Genomic DNA, 18,188 nt, shown 5'->3' on the forward strand with positions numbered 1-18,188 from the left:
GCTCTATGCCCTGTGCGCCCAAGCCAGCTTCCTCCACTTCTGGCTTCATCCTATGCCTTTTCAACTCCACGTGGCAGTCAAGGCGGACCTTGCTGCCCCATGGTCGCTTCGGACCGCGCTATTTCTCCCACCCAAGCCCCGCGCGATGAGATTGATACGGTTTAATGCCTGTGTTGGGCCTGGAATGGCCTGCGTAAATACAATGGCGCAGACACACTGTATGCTCCCTCCCTAAACCTTGCCAGCAATCAAGCATTCCCCCGTTGCAGACAGCGGGCATTGCCTGCCATGCGAGTCTCCTAGGACTTCATACTAAAGTGGACATCTACCCTAATAATACCTTTTTCACCATTCACGAAAATGCTGCGCCAATGGACAAATTATTGTACTACCAGATTAGAGCGACTTGCAGAGAAGATAACCCCGCATTCCCTCAGGCCCCGCAAGCCAATGCCACCCTCGAATTAGTCCATTTCTCTAGCTCCCTGCGTAAGCTGGTCACTAGACTGTATGCTCTTACACTGGCCACCTCTTCCACTAACACTGAGCGTGGCCGCGATACGTGGAGTGTAGACTTAGATAGGGACCTTCCTCAGGAGCATTGGCTCAATGCTGCAACCAGACAAAGCGCCTCTCCCCCCAACTATCGCCTGCGGCTCATACATTTTAAATATTTGCATAGACTCTACAGCTCTCCTGTGTCACTACATAAGATGGGCCTACTCGAACACAACAGATGTGCTGGCTGCTCCTCTCCCAGCGTGGACTTTGCCCACTTGGCCTGGTTGTGCACACGGGTTTCTGCAAGGGGTATGCGCAGCTATTAGTGACATCACATTTGAACGCATCACTCCCAATCCCCTGGTGTGCCTCCTAGGTTATGTCAAACATACATGAGACGCCAACCGCAAACTCACGGCAATGCTTCTAGTGCATGCTAAGCGAAGAGTGTCCATCCACGGGGGGCGCAGGCCAGCGCCCATGGTTAAAAATTGTTTGGAGGAAGCAGGCCTCTGCCAGTAAATGCTAGGTGAATTTTGGGATTTGATGGTGGCTGCCAGCAGACCCCCTGACAAATGGGCCCCACTTATCTCCTACCTGCAACGTGTAGCGACCCCAGACGACCCGCCAAAGGACTCCCCCATCACTGGCAAGCAAAATGCCAGAGACAGTGCTATAGATAGTACCCCCTCATCGAGTCCTCCTATTTGTGCCTCCCCGAATGTGCTTAAATCTACACCCATCAAGGCTGGGCTGTGTATTGTGCTACTTTTGATCAGTCATTGTTTTCCAATGGGAAATGTAAATGTGGGTGTAAATGTGACTGCACTCCTACCGCGATGGAAACCTGTAAAGTGTTGTGCCTTCCTTTTCAATAAAAGGTTTTTGAAATACAAAAAAAACTATGCTATTATCATTTGCCATTGGCAAGTGCCGAGTTTGTTATAGTTAAAAATTCTCCCATTGGTCACCTAGGGCTGCAGTCCCAATGTTTTGACGATTTGGCGTAGTTTCTATTTTCTGCAGATACAAAGCCCTGTTGCTCATTTTGGGGCTGGTTTTTCATTGGTGGTTCTTCTAAAGTGCTCTGCGAATTGTAGGTTATGATTTATGAGGAAATGTCCTGTTCGGTCTGTTAGAAGTTCAATTACCTGGACCATCTGGGATAGTGAATTACCCGGAACAGTGGGCAAATTGCCATGACTGTTCCAGCAAAATCGGGACAGTTGGCAGCTATGTTTTTTAGTTCTAGATCAAAATGGCTACCCAGATCCATACTGATAAGCTCTCACGCAGCTGGCTGTTACATGATCAAATGACCTTTGTTTCAGGAAGCTGTTGAAACCGTCTGTCATGAGGTACGTTTTGATGAAGTTATAAGTTATTATTCCTCCCGCTATAGGCTTCATTGTTGACTTTTGACTTGAGTATATTAATCACCCAAACTCAGGTGAAAAATGGCAAACTAGTAGTTGAGTTGGCAATACCTTGGGAGCTCCCAAAGCTGCAAAATGCTCCTGGATGTCTTTATCAAGAGCCAAAAATGAGTATACTTGTGTTTGGAGAGCTAGTGGACATTAGACCAAGCTCTGTTCATTCAATGTGACTTGTGGTAAAAGCTATTACAGTCCACAACTGGTATCACTTTTAGCCACGCAATGAAAAACGATGATCTGCATAGTATTCACAGTCTCACACAAGAGTGCAGATGGTGCAACAGCTCAGGTGGGCTTCTCACACGAGTCTAGTAACCTTTCATTTGGTTATATCGTAGTTAGATGAAATCTTCAGTAACACCGTAATGTTTTAAATACAGAAATTCATCAGTTATAGTTAACTTAATTAACTATAGCTGGTGCCCTAAGGTAACTATAACACCTTGCACAGTTCTCTCATCAATAATTTATAATAAGGCACAAGTTATACTGCGGCCAAGCACCACAGCTAAACCTCACAGGCAGCCAAACCTCCCCCTCCCCACCTAACAACCACCCTATATATAACACCCTATATATAAAGCAAATCTATCATCTTTCTCCCAAAATTTACAATCATTTTAATCAAATCTATATTTCAATAATGACTTAAAAAATATTTAATAACATTTTAATGAACTCCATGTCTGTGACTCCTCCTGTTTACATAGTTTATATTATGAAATGTTTGGGGGTGTGAAATAAATAATTTTTCCTAAAGAAAAAAAAGAACCCAAATAAATCTTTGTTCTACCTTTTAAAAATTTGCACCCCGAAAAATGAAGTGGTAAATATAGCCAAATAAACCAAATAGCCAAATAAACAGCTTGTATTTTATATGATATATCTTTGACACATACAATTAGCCAAATAAAATAAGCCAAATAAACAGCTTGTATTTTATGTGATATATCTTTGACACATAAAATTCAACAGGCCCCGAGGTGAGACTGCAATCCCAGTTGTAGAGCAAAATCTCCAACATAGTAAATGCTGTAGAAATGCTGTTTTCCTGGGGTCATGGTTTCAATGACCCATGAGACTTATGGTTTTAATTCTAGTGTTGGTGGGTGCCTCCAGATCTCTATACAACCCCCGATCCCTACAACATTTAAAAAAAATGTGGTGGTGTCCCTGCACCTTCTAGGGACATCACCTAAAACAAAATATATGTATGTAGCCCTCCCAGGGCATTATGGAGCACTCCTTGCGGGTGCAGGTTGAGCCAGCATTGCTCCAACCCCACAGGAGCAGTCTTCTTTTGCTCCCGCAGAGTGTGAGAACATTACATTTTTCTTTCCTGTGAAATAGATGGTGATCCAGGGGTTGGTGACCCTCGGACACAGTCACTGAGGGTGTCCCCAGAGCCATTGTATGGCACAGGGAAGGGGGTCCCATTTAATTACTTTTTTTGGAACCCGGAAGATGGGGTCCCTGGGGCCTCCTTGGCCTGGTGGGAAAGGGGGCCTCCTCTCCCCTCATTAAATTATTGGCCCCAGGGAATGGGGCCGCGCAGCCTTGTGGATGCATGGGGAGGGAGTCCATGCAACCCCATCCCACTTAAAAATTGCTACGCCTTCCCCAGACCCTGGGCCACAAGGGGGTTATTTTTAAATGTGCAGGAGCCCACGTTTAAATAAAAAAAAATTGCAGGGTTATCATGTTTTTAGTTCCGGGTCTAGGGGTTCAGGGTATCTGTACCATGCCCCTTAATGTCTTTCTTTGCATTTTTCCTAGGACTCAGAATTGAGTCCCGAGTCCTAAAATGGCTGCCACCACTTCCTGGTTGAGGTGGTAGCAGCCAGTATGATCTCAGCAGGGGATACACAGAGGCTTTGCGTACCTAGACATACAATTTTTTTTGCATTAATTGCTCAAAAACTACTGAACGGATTTAAAACAAAAAACAAAAAGCACTCTTTCTGGACCAAGATCTAGCTTTCTTCCAAATTTGGTGCAATTCCATTCAGTGGTTTGTGCTGATGCTGTATCGAAACCTCCCAAGGAACAATGAATGGGGACCTTTTGGAAGCCCCTTTTTTCTTGGCCCCCGCTTGACAGATCACCCCAAAACTTTCCTTGTGCAAACTAGTCAAACTGTGGCACTGTTTGGAAAGTATCGTGGAGATTCATCAAACGGCGCCAAAGTTATGAGCAACACAAAAAAGGCATTTCTTACAAATCTCAATCTTAACTATAACTTCCCAGTGGTGACCACCACTGTTTTTATATAGATAGATAGATAGATAGAAAGATAGATAGATAGAGAGATAGATAGATAGATTGATAGATAGATAGATAGATAGATAGATAGATAGATAGATAGATAGATAGATAGATAGATAGATAGATAGATAGATAGATAGATAGATAGATAGATAGATAGAGCTTTTAAAAAGTTAAATGGGTGTGGTCTAAACCAAGGCAATGATGCCTACAGCTCGCTTCAAATTTCATGGGTTAACAGAAGATTGCCACAACCTAAGGACTGTACAAGAACATTCTACTCATGACTGTGTGACGCAGTGCATCTGGTCGAATAAAGCTAGCTAGTTTAAATTAGGTCATCTGTTTTTTTTTCCTAAACCAATCTCAAGTCGTCTCATGGGTCGGTTTTGAATAGTGTGGAGCTCTTTAATATATCTAGCAGGGAAGCCTACATACATTGCCTCACAGTAATATAATTGTGAAAATGTGTATGCTCTGTGGGATATTTCTTGCTGTGTCACCATGTATGTACTGATGTTGCTGGATAAACATGGAAACACCTTCCATTCCTTTACATCTTGACCTCTATTGATGTAAAGGAGAACATTTTAAATGAGAGGTCCAATTAAAATATGACACTCAGATTATTCACTGTTGCTGCAGTTATTGGTACATCTACTGTTCTGAGAAGTCACTGGAACAGCCATAGCTGGTAGAGAGGCCTGAGTAGGCAGCATTTGTATTTTGGATATCTAAAACCACATTTTGCAGTCATGTACATTGCATAGATAGTCATGAGCTCCATGCTGTCTCCTGTCTAATGATCAGCTGATTATCATCAGGAGAATATGGAACCCAAATCATGGTTTTAAATGACCCAGCCAGTCAGTCAAACCACTTTTATGCGATTATTTGAAATCACAAAAAATACAATACACATTTAAAAATTAGCACAATCATATCAAATATATAAAACATAATGAGCATTAGTAAATATTCATATAAGTTAAAAACAGTCAAGTACATCTCAAATTCAATCTGTGGAAAAATAAATGATTTCAAACAGGATTTATCAGAGAAAGTCTCTTTTTATTAAGTCGTACAGCTGCAACCAGAAAGCTAGCGATGTTAAAAATATCCCAGGTGTTGCTAAGCATTTATAAATAAAGAAGAGCTGGCTTGACCTGTAGGAAACCCTTGCCCCTCAAAAGAGGGACTAAAAACCTCCTTCGTATTTCTGCATAAAAGTCGCAAAACATCATAAAATGCAGTGTGTCCTGTGAAGAAAAATTGTCACACTGACATGGATCTAGATTCTCAGGTTTAGATCAGCCCGAGATAGTACCCAGGGAGAAATGAATTAGGTTAAAACGGAATCTGGTCAAGAGCCACCCATGGAGGGGCTTGGTCACTATTCTCAAGTAGAGCTCAATTGATAGAGATGATATTATCAGATAATGGGCGCTAACAAGAGGTTTCTGTAGCTCCTGCTCCTCACGTTCCAACATAAAACTATTCAATAGTTGTGCTTTGGCCCATTTCACGTCATCCTTTCTGATGCCTTCGGGAGGTCAAAAAGATCAGAGCGGCTTATTATAAAAAACATGTGCTTAACATAAGCCAACCACGGGATACTACTGGCTTTATCCAGGGAAAGACAATCCCGCAGGATACAATGATTCATTGTTAAACTTGGATTAAGCCAGATTTTGAGCCAACAAACCAGCGGGGCAATTCTTATTAAATCGGATACATACCCCATTCCAAGTTACTGGTGGATGGCAAAAGTAGAAGTAGATTGAGGGACAGACAAAATGGTTCTTAAAAATCTATTTTTCACCTTCTGGGTTTCTTCTTGCTGTTTATAGCCCCAAATCATTGAACCAAACGAGGCAATAGCCAAACATTTGGATCTATAAATTCCAAGCATGGCTTCAAAGGGGCTAGCACCCAGTCGTTGAGCGAACCCTAAGAGGGCTGTCGTTGACCTGACTACGGCATTCTTTTTTGCCTTCTGTTGGGGGACCCAGGAAACTCTTTCATCAAATAGCACCCCCAAATAAGTAAAAGAGGGCACCCTAGAGACCTCAGCTCTATTACAATAAAACAATTCAATTTTCCTATTTCTTTTACCAGCTATCATAATATGGGATTTCTTGATATTAATTATCAGATCCAAAGATCTCATGAAATCACCAAAGGTATTCAAAAACCGCTGAAGGCCTACAGCAGTATGAGCTAATAGTACTGCATCATCCGTGTATAGGAGGACTGGGATAATCAGTTCTCCTACACGCGGATTATCCAAACAAGCCTCCGGCAAAGATTTTTCTAGGGCATTGATATAAAGGGTGTAAAGAATTGGGCCAAAATACATCCCTGTCGGACGCCCCTCCCTAACTTAAACTGCCTTGTACATTTGCCATCCTGCGTAACCCTTACTGTTGCAGAAATATCCCGATGCAGGTCAGCCAAAAAATGAACTAGAGAAGGATCAATGCCCATATTTAGCAAGATAGTCCACAGCTTCGACCTGTTAACCAGATCGAACTCTGAAGAAAGGTCCATAAAACCCAGGTACAAAGAACCTTCTTTAGCTATCGTATATTTGCTTATTAGAAGATGTAGATTCAGACACTGGTCCAGAGTACTTCTACCCTGTCTAAATCCATATTGGAGGTTAGAAAGGACCTCATTTTCAATCACCCGGTCCATGATTTTGGTCAGAACGACTTTGCCCAGTATTTTAACGGCAGAGTCAATTAAGGATATGGGTCTGTAACACCGAGGATCCCCTCTCTGGCCCTTTTTAAAAAGTGGGAGGATTATTGATAGGGCCCATGGTGCAGGAAAACCCTGGGTACCCGAGGCATTATAGACATTGGTTAATATCCTTTTCCAACATTTGGGATCACATTTATAAAGATCCGTCTGCACACAATCAGGGCCAGGTGCTTTATTATTAGATGTCTCTATGATTGCCCTTTCTACATCCGCCTCCTCAAATAACAGTGGGTGCGAGTCTTGGCAGGTCAACAAACTCAGAGGTCGATCACCATCCACATTGAGCCCATAAATTGCCTCAAAATGTGTGAGCCACTGCCCCTCGGTGATATTGCTCTCCATGTAATCATTCTCTACACCCGAAAAAAAAGGTGCGTTCACAATGGCCCAGAATCTCATACTATCCTTTAAAATTTCTACTGAGGAAAGTGCCTTCCAAGCTTTGATCAGACTCCTGAGGCGGAAGCCGGGAGAGCGCATAGGGCATTGCATTGTTTTTTTAAAATTGTAAAACTGTCACAAATTTACTTGTGCTAGCTTTTAAAACTCACCACAGCAACTCTGTAAATTGCTAAGAATCGAGCACTTCACTCAGTTCAGGTAGCGGAATCTAACGCTGCCGGCTGACCCCTAATTGATTCACTCCTCTGACGCTCGCAGCGCGAGGACTCAGGCCACGCCCACTTGTTTGGCCACGCCCCCCGGAGACGACTACATAACGCTGAGTAAAAGCGCCAGGTAGCCCATTGATCAGACTCCTGAGGCGGAAGCCGGGAGAGCGCATAGCGCATTGCATTGTTTTTTTAAAATTGTAAAACTGTCACGAATTTACTTGTGCTAGCTTTTAAAACTCACCACAGCAACTCTGTAAACTGCTAAGAATCGAGCACTTCACTCAGTTCAGGTAGCGGACTCTAACGCTGCCGGCTGACCCCTAATTGATTCACTCCTCTGACGCTCGCAGCGCGAGGACTCAGGCCACGCCCACGTGTTTGGCCACGCCCCCCGGAGACGACTACATAACGCTGAGTAAAAGCGCCAGGTAGCCCATTGATCAGACTCCTGAGGCGGAAGCCGGGAGAGCGCTTAGCGCATTGCATTGTTTTTTTAAAATTGTAAAACTGTCACGAATTTACTTGTGCTAGCTTTTAAAACTCACCACAGCAACTCTGTAAACTGCTAAGAATCGAGCACTTCACTCAGTTCAGGTAGCGGACTCTAACGCTGCCGGCTGACCCCTAATTGATTCACTCCTCTGACGCTCGCAGCGCGAGGACTCAGGCCACGCCCACTTGTTTGGCCACGCCCCCCGGAGACGACTACATAACGCTGAGTAAAAGCGCCAGGTAGCCCATTGATCAGACTCCTGAGGCGGAAGCCGGGAGAGCGCATAGCGCATTGCATTGTTTTTTTTAAATTGTAAAACTGTCACAAATTTACTTGTGCTAGCTTTCGAAAACTCACCACAGCAACTCTGTAAACTGCTAAGAATCGAGCACTTCACTCAGTTCAGGTAGCGGACTCTAACGCTGCCGGCTGACCCCTAATTGATTCACTCCTCTGACGCTCGCAGCGCGAGGACTCAGGCCACGCCCACTTGTTTGGCCACGCCCCCCGGAGACGACTACATAACGCAGAGTAAAAGCGCCAGGTAGCCCATTGATCAGACTCCTGAGGCGGAAGCCGGGAGAGGGTATAGCGCATTGCATTGTTTTTTTTAAATTGTAAAACTGTCACGAATTTACTTGTGCTAGCTTTTAAAACTCACCACAGCAACTCTGTAAACTGCTAAGAATCGAGCACTTCACTCAGTTCAGGTAGCGGACTCTAACGCTGCCGGCTGACCCCTAATTGATTCACTCCTCTGACGCTCGCAGCGCGAGGACTCAGGCCACGCCCACTTGTTTGGCCACGCCCCCCGGAGACGACTACATAACGCTGAGTAAAAGCGCCAGGTAGCCCATTGATCAGACTCCTGAGGCGGAAGCCGGGAGAGCGCATAGCGCATTGCATTGTTTTTTTAAAATTGTAAAACTGTCACGAATTTACTTGTGCTAGCTTTTAAAACTCACCACAGCAACTCTGTAAACTGCTAAGAATCGAGCACTTCACTCAGTTCAGGTAGCGGACTCTAACGCTGCCGGCTGACCCCTAATTGATTCACTCCTCTGACGCTCGCAGCGCGAGGACTCAGGCCACGCCCACTTGTTTGGCCACGCCCCCCTGTCCCCTCCCTCAACAACCATTTTATAATGTGTCTATGGCGGAAGCGCAGCGGACGAGCGCAGCGGGAGCGCCTAAGGCAAGCCCGTCTGCGCCCGTCCGCGCCAGACCGAGCTCAGAGCCCACACCCCCGGCCGGGCCCAGCCTCCCTCTAATCAAATATTCACAAGAATCTCTGCACCAACTCAGAGAACCTTTACACACTAGGTGCAACGGACTCATTACCCCGGAGGACAAGCATCCAAGATGCCCGAATTGCGCCTACAGGTTAACGCTTTCCCCCCATCCAGAACCCGCCTGCCTCGAGATGGCTCCGCTCAATTGTAGGTCCCTTCCCAAGCACCAGACAGAAATCAACCTACTGCTGACAGACTCCGCCATTGACGTCCTGTTTTTAACAGAAACTTGGCTGTCTACAAGTTCCGACCCGGACATTATCCAATCATTACCACCTGGGTACCTCATCAAAACCCTCAACAGACCGAAGGGAACGGGAGGGGGTTTAGCGATTATATATCGCGACAACCTATCATGTCAGTTTAAAGACAGCCCCATCCTAGATAGCGAAAATGTTCTTTTCTCCTTACATCTGCCTCCATCTACCACCCTATCTGGGGTCTTAATCTACCGCCCACCAGGACAGGTAGGGTGTTTCATAAACTCACTAATGGACGCCATCTCCTCTCTTGTCTGCGTGACTCCAAATTTCACAATCCTTGGAGACTTAAATCTCCACTTCGATGACCACGCTAACAAACTTGCCTCAGATTTAAAAACCAATCTAACATCCCTCAATCTACAACTGCGCAGCAATGAACCTACTCATATGAAAGGACATCTGCTAGATCCCATTTTTTACAATCTCACCAAACTTTCCGTACAAACTCCTCTGCCCCTCCCCTGGTCAGACCACTTCTTGGTTCCCTTTAAACTTCAACTTCCAGGGAAGAAGTCGGAAACTCCCCGTCCCCAGGTTCCATCACGCCCATGGAAAAAATTGGACACCAACCTATGGGAACGTTCGCTGTCAACCACTTTACCAGTAGTAGACCCAGACCCCTCTAAAGCCGAAGTCCAATTGCATAAATGGATTAACGATTCCCTTAATTCATTCTTGCCACTCAAACCTCTTCCAACTAGCAGGAAATCCTCCAAACTGCCGTGGTTTACTCAGGAATTACGTGAACTAAGAAAGACAGCCAAAAGGCTAGAGCGCCAATGGAGAAAAAACTGGATTACAGAAGACAAAAGTGAATACAGAGCCCATATTAGGCTCTATAAAAACACTTTAAAAACAGCGCAGGCCTCCTACTTCGAGGATCAAATAGCCTCAGCGGCCAATTCCGCAAAAGAGACCTACCGCATAGTTAATCTCCTCACCAAATTGCAGGACCCACCGCCGACTCCAGACCTGGAGGGCGTAAAATGTAACCAGATGGCCGAATTTTTCTCGGCAAAAATTGAAAAAATCCTGACCTCCCTACCGGCCCCTTCCATCTCCCAAGGATGCTCTATCTCCTCTCCTCTCCAAGACGCCCCGAGACTATCCACCTTCCCCCAAATCACCACTGAGAGGTTTCTTAACATCCTACATACAATCAAAAGTGGTGCCCCGTCAGACCCAGCCCCGATCAGTAAACTCAAGCTGGTTGCTTCTACTGTAGCCCCCTCTCTTACCAACTTGATCAATGCCTCTTTCAAAGCTGGCACAGTCCCGGCAAACTGGAAAAAAGCCACTGTCAGGGCGCTTATAAAAAAGCCGCATCTAAACCCTATGGACCCATCTAACTTTAGACCTATCTCACTGCTGCCGGCCATCAGCAAAATCGCCGAACGTGTAGCAAACCAACAACTCTCCGAGTTCCTAGAAACTAATCACCTCCTCCGCCAGTCTCAGACAGGTTTCAGACCGGGACAAGGGACCGACACCGCACTGTTAGCCGTAGTCGAAGAAACTAGGAGCATTATGGACGCAGGAGGATCAGTGGCAGTGATCCTCCTCGACCTAAGTGCCGCCTTCGACACGGTGGACCATGCAACCCTCATACAACGGCTTGGTCTGATAGGAGTGGCGGACTTCGCCTTACCCTGGATTATATCCTTCCTCGAAGATAGGTCCTTTCAAGTGGCAGATGGGTACTCCACCTCCAAGGCTCAGGCACTCAAGTGTGGGGTTCCCCAGGGATCTTCCCTGAGCCCCACACTTTTTAATGTGTACATGGCACCCCTCGAGGATCTTGTCAAACCTTTTGGCATCAAATCTATAAAATATACGCCGACGACACACACCTCGTCGTTTCCCTTAACCAACCAGACAATTCCCTCTCTAATCTATCCAGTTGTCTTGAGAAGGTGCACCAGTGGATGTGCGACTCCCGGTTAAAATTAAACGGTGAGAAATCAGAAATACTCCTCTTGGGAAATCCAAACAAAATCCCCACATCCCTTCCCTGGCCGCCATGTATGGGAACTCCACCAATCCCCAAATCCGAGGTAAAGAGCCTGGGGATATGGCTGGACCAGGATCTCAGTTTTAAGACTCAAGCTAGAAAAACTGCGGGAACCTGCTTCGGCCTCTTAAAGATGGCACGAAAGATTCTCCATCTAATCCCCCACCAATCTAGGAAGCTCCTGATGCAGGGGCTGGTGAACTCCAGATTAGACTACGGAAATGTGTTGTATCTGGGGGCTCCAGCCTCGGTAGTCCACAGACTTCAATGTGCACAAAATGCGGCTGCAAGAATCCTAACAGGAACTAAAGCGAGGAGCTCGGCCAAACCAGCCCTCAGAAACCTGCACTGGTTGCCAGTAAAAGAACGGGTCAACTTCAAAACCCTGTGCATTGCCCACAGAATAATGCATGATGAAGGCCCCCCCATTCTCAGACCACTTCTGACACAGCACCAGTCCAGTAGACAATTAAGATCTAACTCCTTATCCCTCGCAAACGTCCCTAGAATTAGGAAGGCCAGAACCGGCGGTCGCCTGTTCTCTTACAATGCCCCCAGATTGTGGAACTCCCTCCCACTCTCTCTGAGGCAAGAACACAACCACCTCAGGTTCAGGAAGCGACTAAAAACCTGGCTCTTCCCCTAAATTTCCCCTGATTACCTCTCCCCTGTTTCCCCACCTTGCTGGAGTTATGGTCACTAGCGCTGGGATGCCCTAGGGTAGCTACGCGCTCTATAAATCCCGAAAAAAACAAAAAAACAAAGCTTCTTCTTTAATCTGTTTACGTGAGGCACAGGGTCAGGCTGATTTGTATATGGCCATGTCTGAACTAGGGTGGCAGAGTGAGCTAAAGAACGGTGATGGATTAAACCCAGATCAGTTGTCTGGGGGTGAGTGTTTGTATTGTCAACGCTCCGTCCATCATCACCTTTGGTTTTTCTAAGTGAGTGAATTGCCAGCTGATATTATTTCCTTAAACTTACTATGCAATCCCTATCTCTTGGAGTTTTTTTCAAAGCTTGGAGGAGCTCACGGTGGGCCCGTGAACAATTACTGTCAAACCACCTTTCACCCAGCTGACGTCTTGGTTTAGATTTAACAGTCAGATCAGAAGCTATCGGCCCACAGATACCTTCAAAGGCTCTAACAATCTCCGCCTTTGATGGTCGACACATTTTGCAAAATTATCTTTTGCTTTTCACAGAGTCAGCGTAGAAAGATTCAGGAATAACTTTAGACCATTTCAACCTCCTCCCCTGGTCACTTGGTACTACAGAGCTAACTCCCACCTTTCCTGCTGTTCCTAACAGGCCACACTCTGTGTCAACCACTAAGATAACAGCATTATGATCGCTAAAGGCAGACAAACTAGCATTGTAAGACATTACCTTAGCTAGTAACGATGGTGATAAAAAAATATAGTCAATAATGGTGTCCCTATTCTTAGCTTTAAACGTAGGGACTCTATCAATTCGGGCACTAAATCCAGGTTCAAAGAGGTTAGCCCCGGCCAGGAGGTCCTCCAAAGCCTCCCCCTGTTGCGAGTGCTCAAAATGAGGCGTCACTGAATGAGCAGGTCTCAGATGGTCATCTATACAACAATCCCTTTCACACAAATGAATATTAAAATCGCCCATAACAATATTATAAAACAAGGTGGCTTGCTTTAACCTATAATTTTCTAAAAAACTTCCCAGATGTAATAAATGTTGGTTCATCACATCCCATTCAACAGAATTATAAAAATTAACAAATAACATTTTTGGGTAAGTCAGGGTGGATAATTCTGCTATAAGACAATTATGAGATCCTGACTCCAACATCCTCGATTTCCCTTTTATCTTTAATGAAAAAAGGAGCGCTAGGCCCCCTTGGCTCTACCAGCCGTGGCCGGACGCGCAGGTAAACAGTAACATTGAAAAACATCCAGCCAGAAATTATTCGCCCTATCCCACGTTTCCTGTAAAGCAATTATATCATATTGTTTTATGAAAGAGAACCACCTTGTGTCCTCCCTTTTAAATCTAATACCAGCGATATTCCAGCTAACAATTTTACAATTTTATCTGGTGCGGCTTCTAGATCCTGTTTAATTAAGCAAGTCTTTATAAAAAAGAGGGGTGAGTTCAGATCCCTGGGTACACGGTGAAGCTGGATAATCACCTGTTGATATGCTCATACCATAAAGAAGATCATCATTTTCTTCTTGGCTTGTGGTCCCTACCCTGCCTGTGAAGCAGGAGTGCATGTCTACTGCTTCAAGCAGGCAGTCCCTCATTTAAAAAATTCTCATGGACGGCTCTGAATCTGGAGTCATTCACAATGGTACGGTGAGATGGTTATACATGCACTCTTCAAGGCATTACCCAGCAGAAAGTTACATTTTGGTGGGATTTTAATGAATCATCTCCAAAGATGTCAGTCTTTATAAGAAAGGGGTCGACCTGCATCCTTATAGCCTACAGTACCAGTCCTCCCTTAAAGAACATACTGATTATATCCTTCAAATTAGAGTTTACGATTTCTGGAAAAGATTTGAAATAGGCATTAGACATGGATGCTGAGGTGAAATGAACCTGTAGTGACGCTGTGGCCGGATTCCATTGACTACATATTGCATACCCAGTAGTGTGATGGTTGGAAGAGGAAGTGTGATAGATTTACATGCAAAGGTATCATTGCAATTAGCTGGCACTTCTATTTTACTTGGCAGATCCAGAATTATGTTTATGATGGTATTGAGTGGCTTTGAGTTTCATCATATTTGAAGGCAGAATTCATTGGGTCTTCAGAACTGATGCTAGAGTGCACTACCAAATAATTTTTAGACATGAATTAATTGTCCACATCACAATGAAAAAATGACGGGGAGTGTTGGAGGGAGCTTAGTCAAGTGTCAAGATAAATCCTCTGAGTCAGTACATACCAAAAGTACTTAAAACATGCTTTTAATGTTAAAACACTTTATACGGTTTCATTGTCTACATCATAATTAATACCGATCCGTTAAACCTTCTAGCACTGGTACCTGAATGTTTGTGAATATCTGTTCTGATGACAGGATGAATAACTCCATCGTTATTTATGCCTGACCCAGAGGTGGCACACTAATGCTGGCTGGAGGTCTCAGGTGTTTTTTTAAACGGTATTTCCTTTACAGCATGATCTGCAAGATGAGGGCATATCCATAAATAGAGAAGCTTGAGAGTCCTTGTTGGCTTCCCTGGGGATGTTTATGCAGCCAAGAGGACAGGTGCTCATACAGAGGTGATTGACCTTGCTTTGGTTTTACTGGGATATCTGTTTCCTCTATCACAACCTCATTTAGGGCTCCTTGAAAACTTCTCATATTCCGGCGTGGATATGTCTCATAAAATAAGGTGCAGCCAAGCTTCCCTTGCTAAGACAATAGTCTGCTAGTCCTTCTTATTGTCCTTCCTCAAGAAATTTTACTCCTGCCTTGTCCCAAACACTTTTGTAATGTACTGAACCTTGGTTGATCCTAGATAAATAGGTGTACTGGGTCTCCCAAGGGTGGTATGCTGGCCCTTCTGGGCTGACCACTCTGTGCTGAAAGAAGACAGAGAGAAACAATATGCCTCTCATTCTGGAGTTACTAAGGTAGCCTGTCAAACAATAGCTGTGGTCTTTTTCATTAGGAGCCTGATGCACACCCTTTGCTTTATGACTGAAGTGGACATAATCCATAGTTTGCAAATAGCTTCAAGTCTAGCTTGCAGGTTCCATTATCTGCATAACATAACATATATATTTAAAGTAACCATACTCCATTGAACATCTTGATACTGGAATGCTAATTATTAATATCAAAGTCAGTGTTGCTCAGTTTATCAATCGCCAGAAAATAAGAGTCTGCGTAGATATGCTTGGATTTGAACCTGTGTCTAAGAGGTAAATACTAAATAAAAATCCCCGTAGTTACACATATGTTACTTTTGCTTTTATTTAGCCACATAACAAAGGGGTACTTAAGAGACTGGACTGAAAAAGAAAAAGCAATTCGAAGTAGTAATTGAAGGATAAATATCTTACCAATGATCCAACGTTCCATAATTTCAACTGACAGGAATTCACAGGGCATCTGAAAAACAGGGTTGAAGAAGTTGTCTTATGATTATGAACCTTGATTTCAACCTCCTTTTCCATCATTCTCTTGCTTTTTGTATCCACCACCCTCCTGACCTTCAGCTTCTGTCTGCCAATCTCTCCCATCTTCACCTTTTTTCTCCTTGTCACAACCCGCAATAGCACTTTTTTCTCACCTAATTCATGTACTCTATTCTACTGCACTCTCTTTATTCCACCACATTTAGCCTCCACATACTCAACAAACATCTGCTCCTTCTCTGCCTTTAAACTTCTCAACTGCATCTAATACCTCTCCCCACCTATTACCCATGATCATGACACTGGAGATGGAGATTCCGCCTCCCCTTCTCACCTTTCCTCGCCCTTTGGGAGCCCATTTACATCAATCACTCACATCCTCCTCTTCTCCTCTGCACTCCACAACCCTCCTCACTCCAACTTCTTTCACTTTGTCCACTGCTCTTTGATCTACCTCTCAAATTGAACTCCCTGTCTTTGGATACAAATGCTAGTTGATGCTCTGGTCACTCATTGCATAGGAAAAAGCCAAAGAGCTACAGACTCTCATCAGCTCAATGGTTCCAAGAAATCAAACACCCCGTACCAGCAGCACATACCCTAACAACCTCTTAATACGCTCTCTCCATTATCTAACCAATCATTTAAAGAACTAGTATCACATAGCAGAAAATCTACATCTACAGCTGTCCTAGGCTCCCTGCTGTTTTCAAGGAAATCTTTTCTGTCAAACCCATCACAGAAGCAGCACAACTGATTACCAGTGCTTTTGCCAACTAATGGTATCATGACGAGAGAGCTTATATGTTCTTCCATGAAACTACTTATATGGAAAACCTAGTTTGGATGACAATAACCCTGTTAAATTCTGATAAACAGCAAATGAATTGTACTAGGTGAAAATTGTTTAATAATCTGATTACTTACAAATGCAGGAATTTATTGGAAAAATCTACATTCTTTCAAATTACCAGGCTGGGTCTGTCATTCTAGAGGGACAGAATCTATATCATTCTCTACAGTGAATCAGCTACAGTATATTTGAATGCAAATAGTGGCCGCCACTGAAGCTGCATCTATTGACACTGTCCACCACTCAACACCACTGACCAAACCATAGAATACGGGCATTCAAGAAAAACCCTTGGATTGGATCCACTTCCATCCTGTTCACTCTCTCTTTTTTTTTTTTTTTTACTTTTTTTTTATTTTGCAGTTTACACAAAGGAAACATCATACAACGGGCACCTAGACGTGCACCTGAAAAAGGACAAGCTCATGAGAAGTCAAATTCCCTCCTACTCTCTCTACCTCCCCCTGATGTCAGACTACTGATAAGCATCAGAGAAGAAAGAAGAAAAAGAGACAATAGCAGAATTCCACAAACCGTTACCAGTTCTACACCCTTTGTGTTACCCAGTGGTGAGTATTCAATGCACCACAAATCTGTTCAACCTCCTCCACCAGGGACTCGAGCGAGCAGTACTTGATCCAACCGCCCCAGACCTTGAAACATTTTTGGGGACTACCCTCACTTGCATAATTAAGATTTTCTGTCTCCATATAAATATCCATGACCTGTCTCCATTTGTGTACTGTCGGGGTTTCACTTGTGCCCCAATACCGTGCTACATCACTCTTTGCCATCACCAGACCTAGACCACAGAACAGTAGTTTGGCTCGCGGAAGATCAACATCATTAGGGATCCCCTAGAAGAATGAACTTTGGCTCTGGTGGGATGGTCTCCTCCAGGATATTATTAAGTTTCTCAATAATCGTCACCCAGTACTCATGAATTTGTGGACAGCCGCAAAGTGTGTGGAGGAAACCCCCATTCTCATCCTTGCACCACAAGCAGGTCGGGGACATCGCCATTCCCATACCATGCAATCTCCCTGTGCAGAATCTCATACTGAATCAGTCATAGTCCTAACATCCCTCAGGTGCATCAAGACGACTTCCCAATCTATATCCTCCATATCCCCCACATCACAAACCCACTTGTCTGCCAACCTACCCAGGGTATCTGACATGTTGTTATTCAATATCCTGTAGGTAAGGGAAATCGCTCCTTTCCCCAGTTCCCCTCATTAGCAATCACCCTTCTAGTGGAGCATATTCTGATATGACCTCCCCTGTAGCCCATCCACCTACCAGGCATCCCATATCTGTTCATATTTTAAGAGTTGGGTGGAGTGCATACCGTATTCGCGTTGCATCAAGAGTGATGGCATAAGTTCCCAGCTTTCCAGCAAGTCCCACACCGTAGAAGTACCAGTAAGATCCACGACCCAAACCCCTGCATCTGACCCGTCTCTGTAAGCCTGGTACCCTCCCACTAGGGTGTTCCTTGTGTAATTTTGTGAGTTCAACCCAAACTTCTCAGGCATAGCCTCATGCTGCTATGGCCACTTGTG

At 44.5% G+C, this 18,188-nt stretch overlaps 1 protein-coding gene across 1 annotated transcript in view; it reads right to left on the minus strand.

The window, feature by feature from the left end:
• The window catches only part of NCKAP1L (NCK associated protein 1 like), a 1,588,380-nt gene that overhangs the window by 1,283,397 nt on the left and 286,795 nt on the right, over window positions 1-18,188 (minus strand). The window contains exon 8 of the mRNA XM_078688681.1: window positions 15,696-15,744. Within this exon, the coding sequence (XP_078544807.1) occupies window positions 15,696-15,744 (49 nt within the window). The remainder of the gene's footprint in view (window positions 1-15,695; window positions 15,745-18,188) is intronic.

The sequence above is a fragment of the Lissotriton helveticus genome, chromosome 1_1, assembly GCF_964261635.1.
Source record: "Lissotriton helveticus chromosome 1_1, aLisHel1.1, whole genome shotgun sequence".
Taxonomy (NCBI): domain Eukaryota; kingdom Metazoa; phylum Chordata; class Amphibia; order Caudata; family Salamandridae; genus Lissotriton; species Lissotriton helveticus.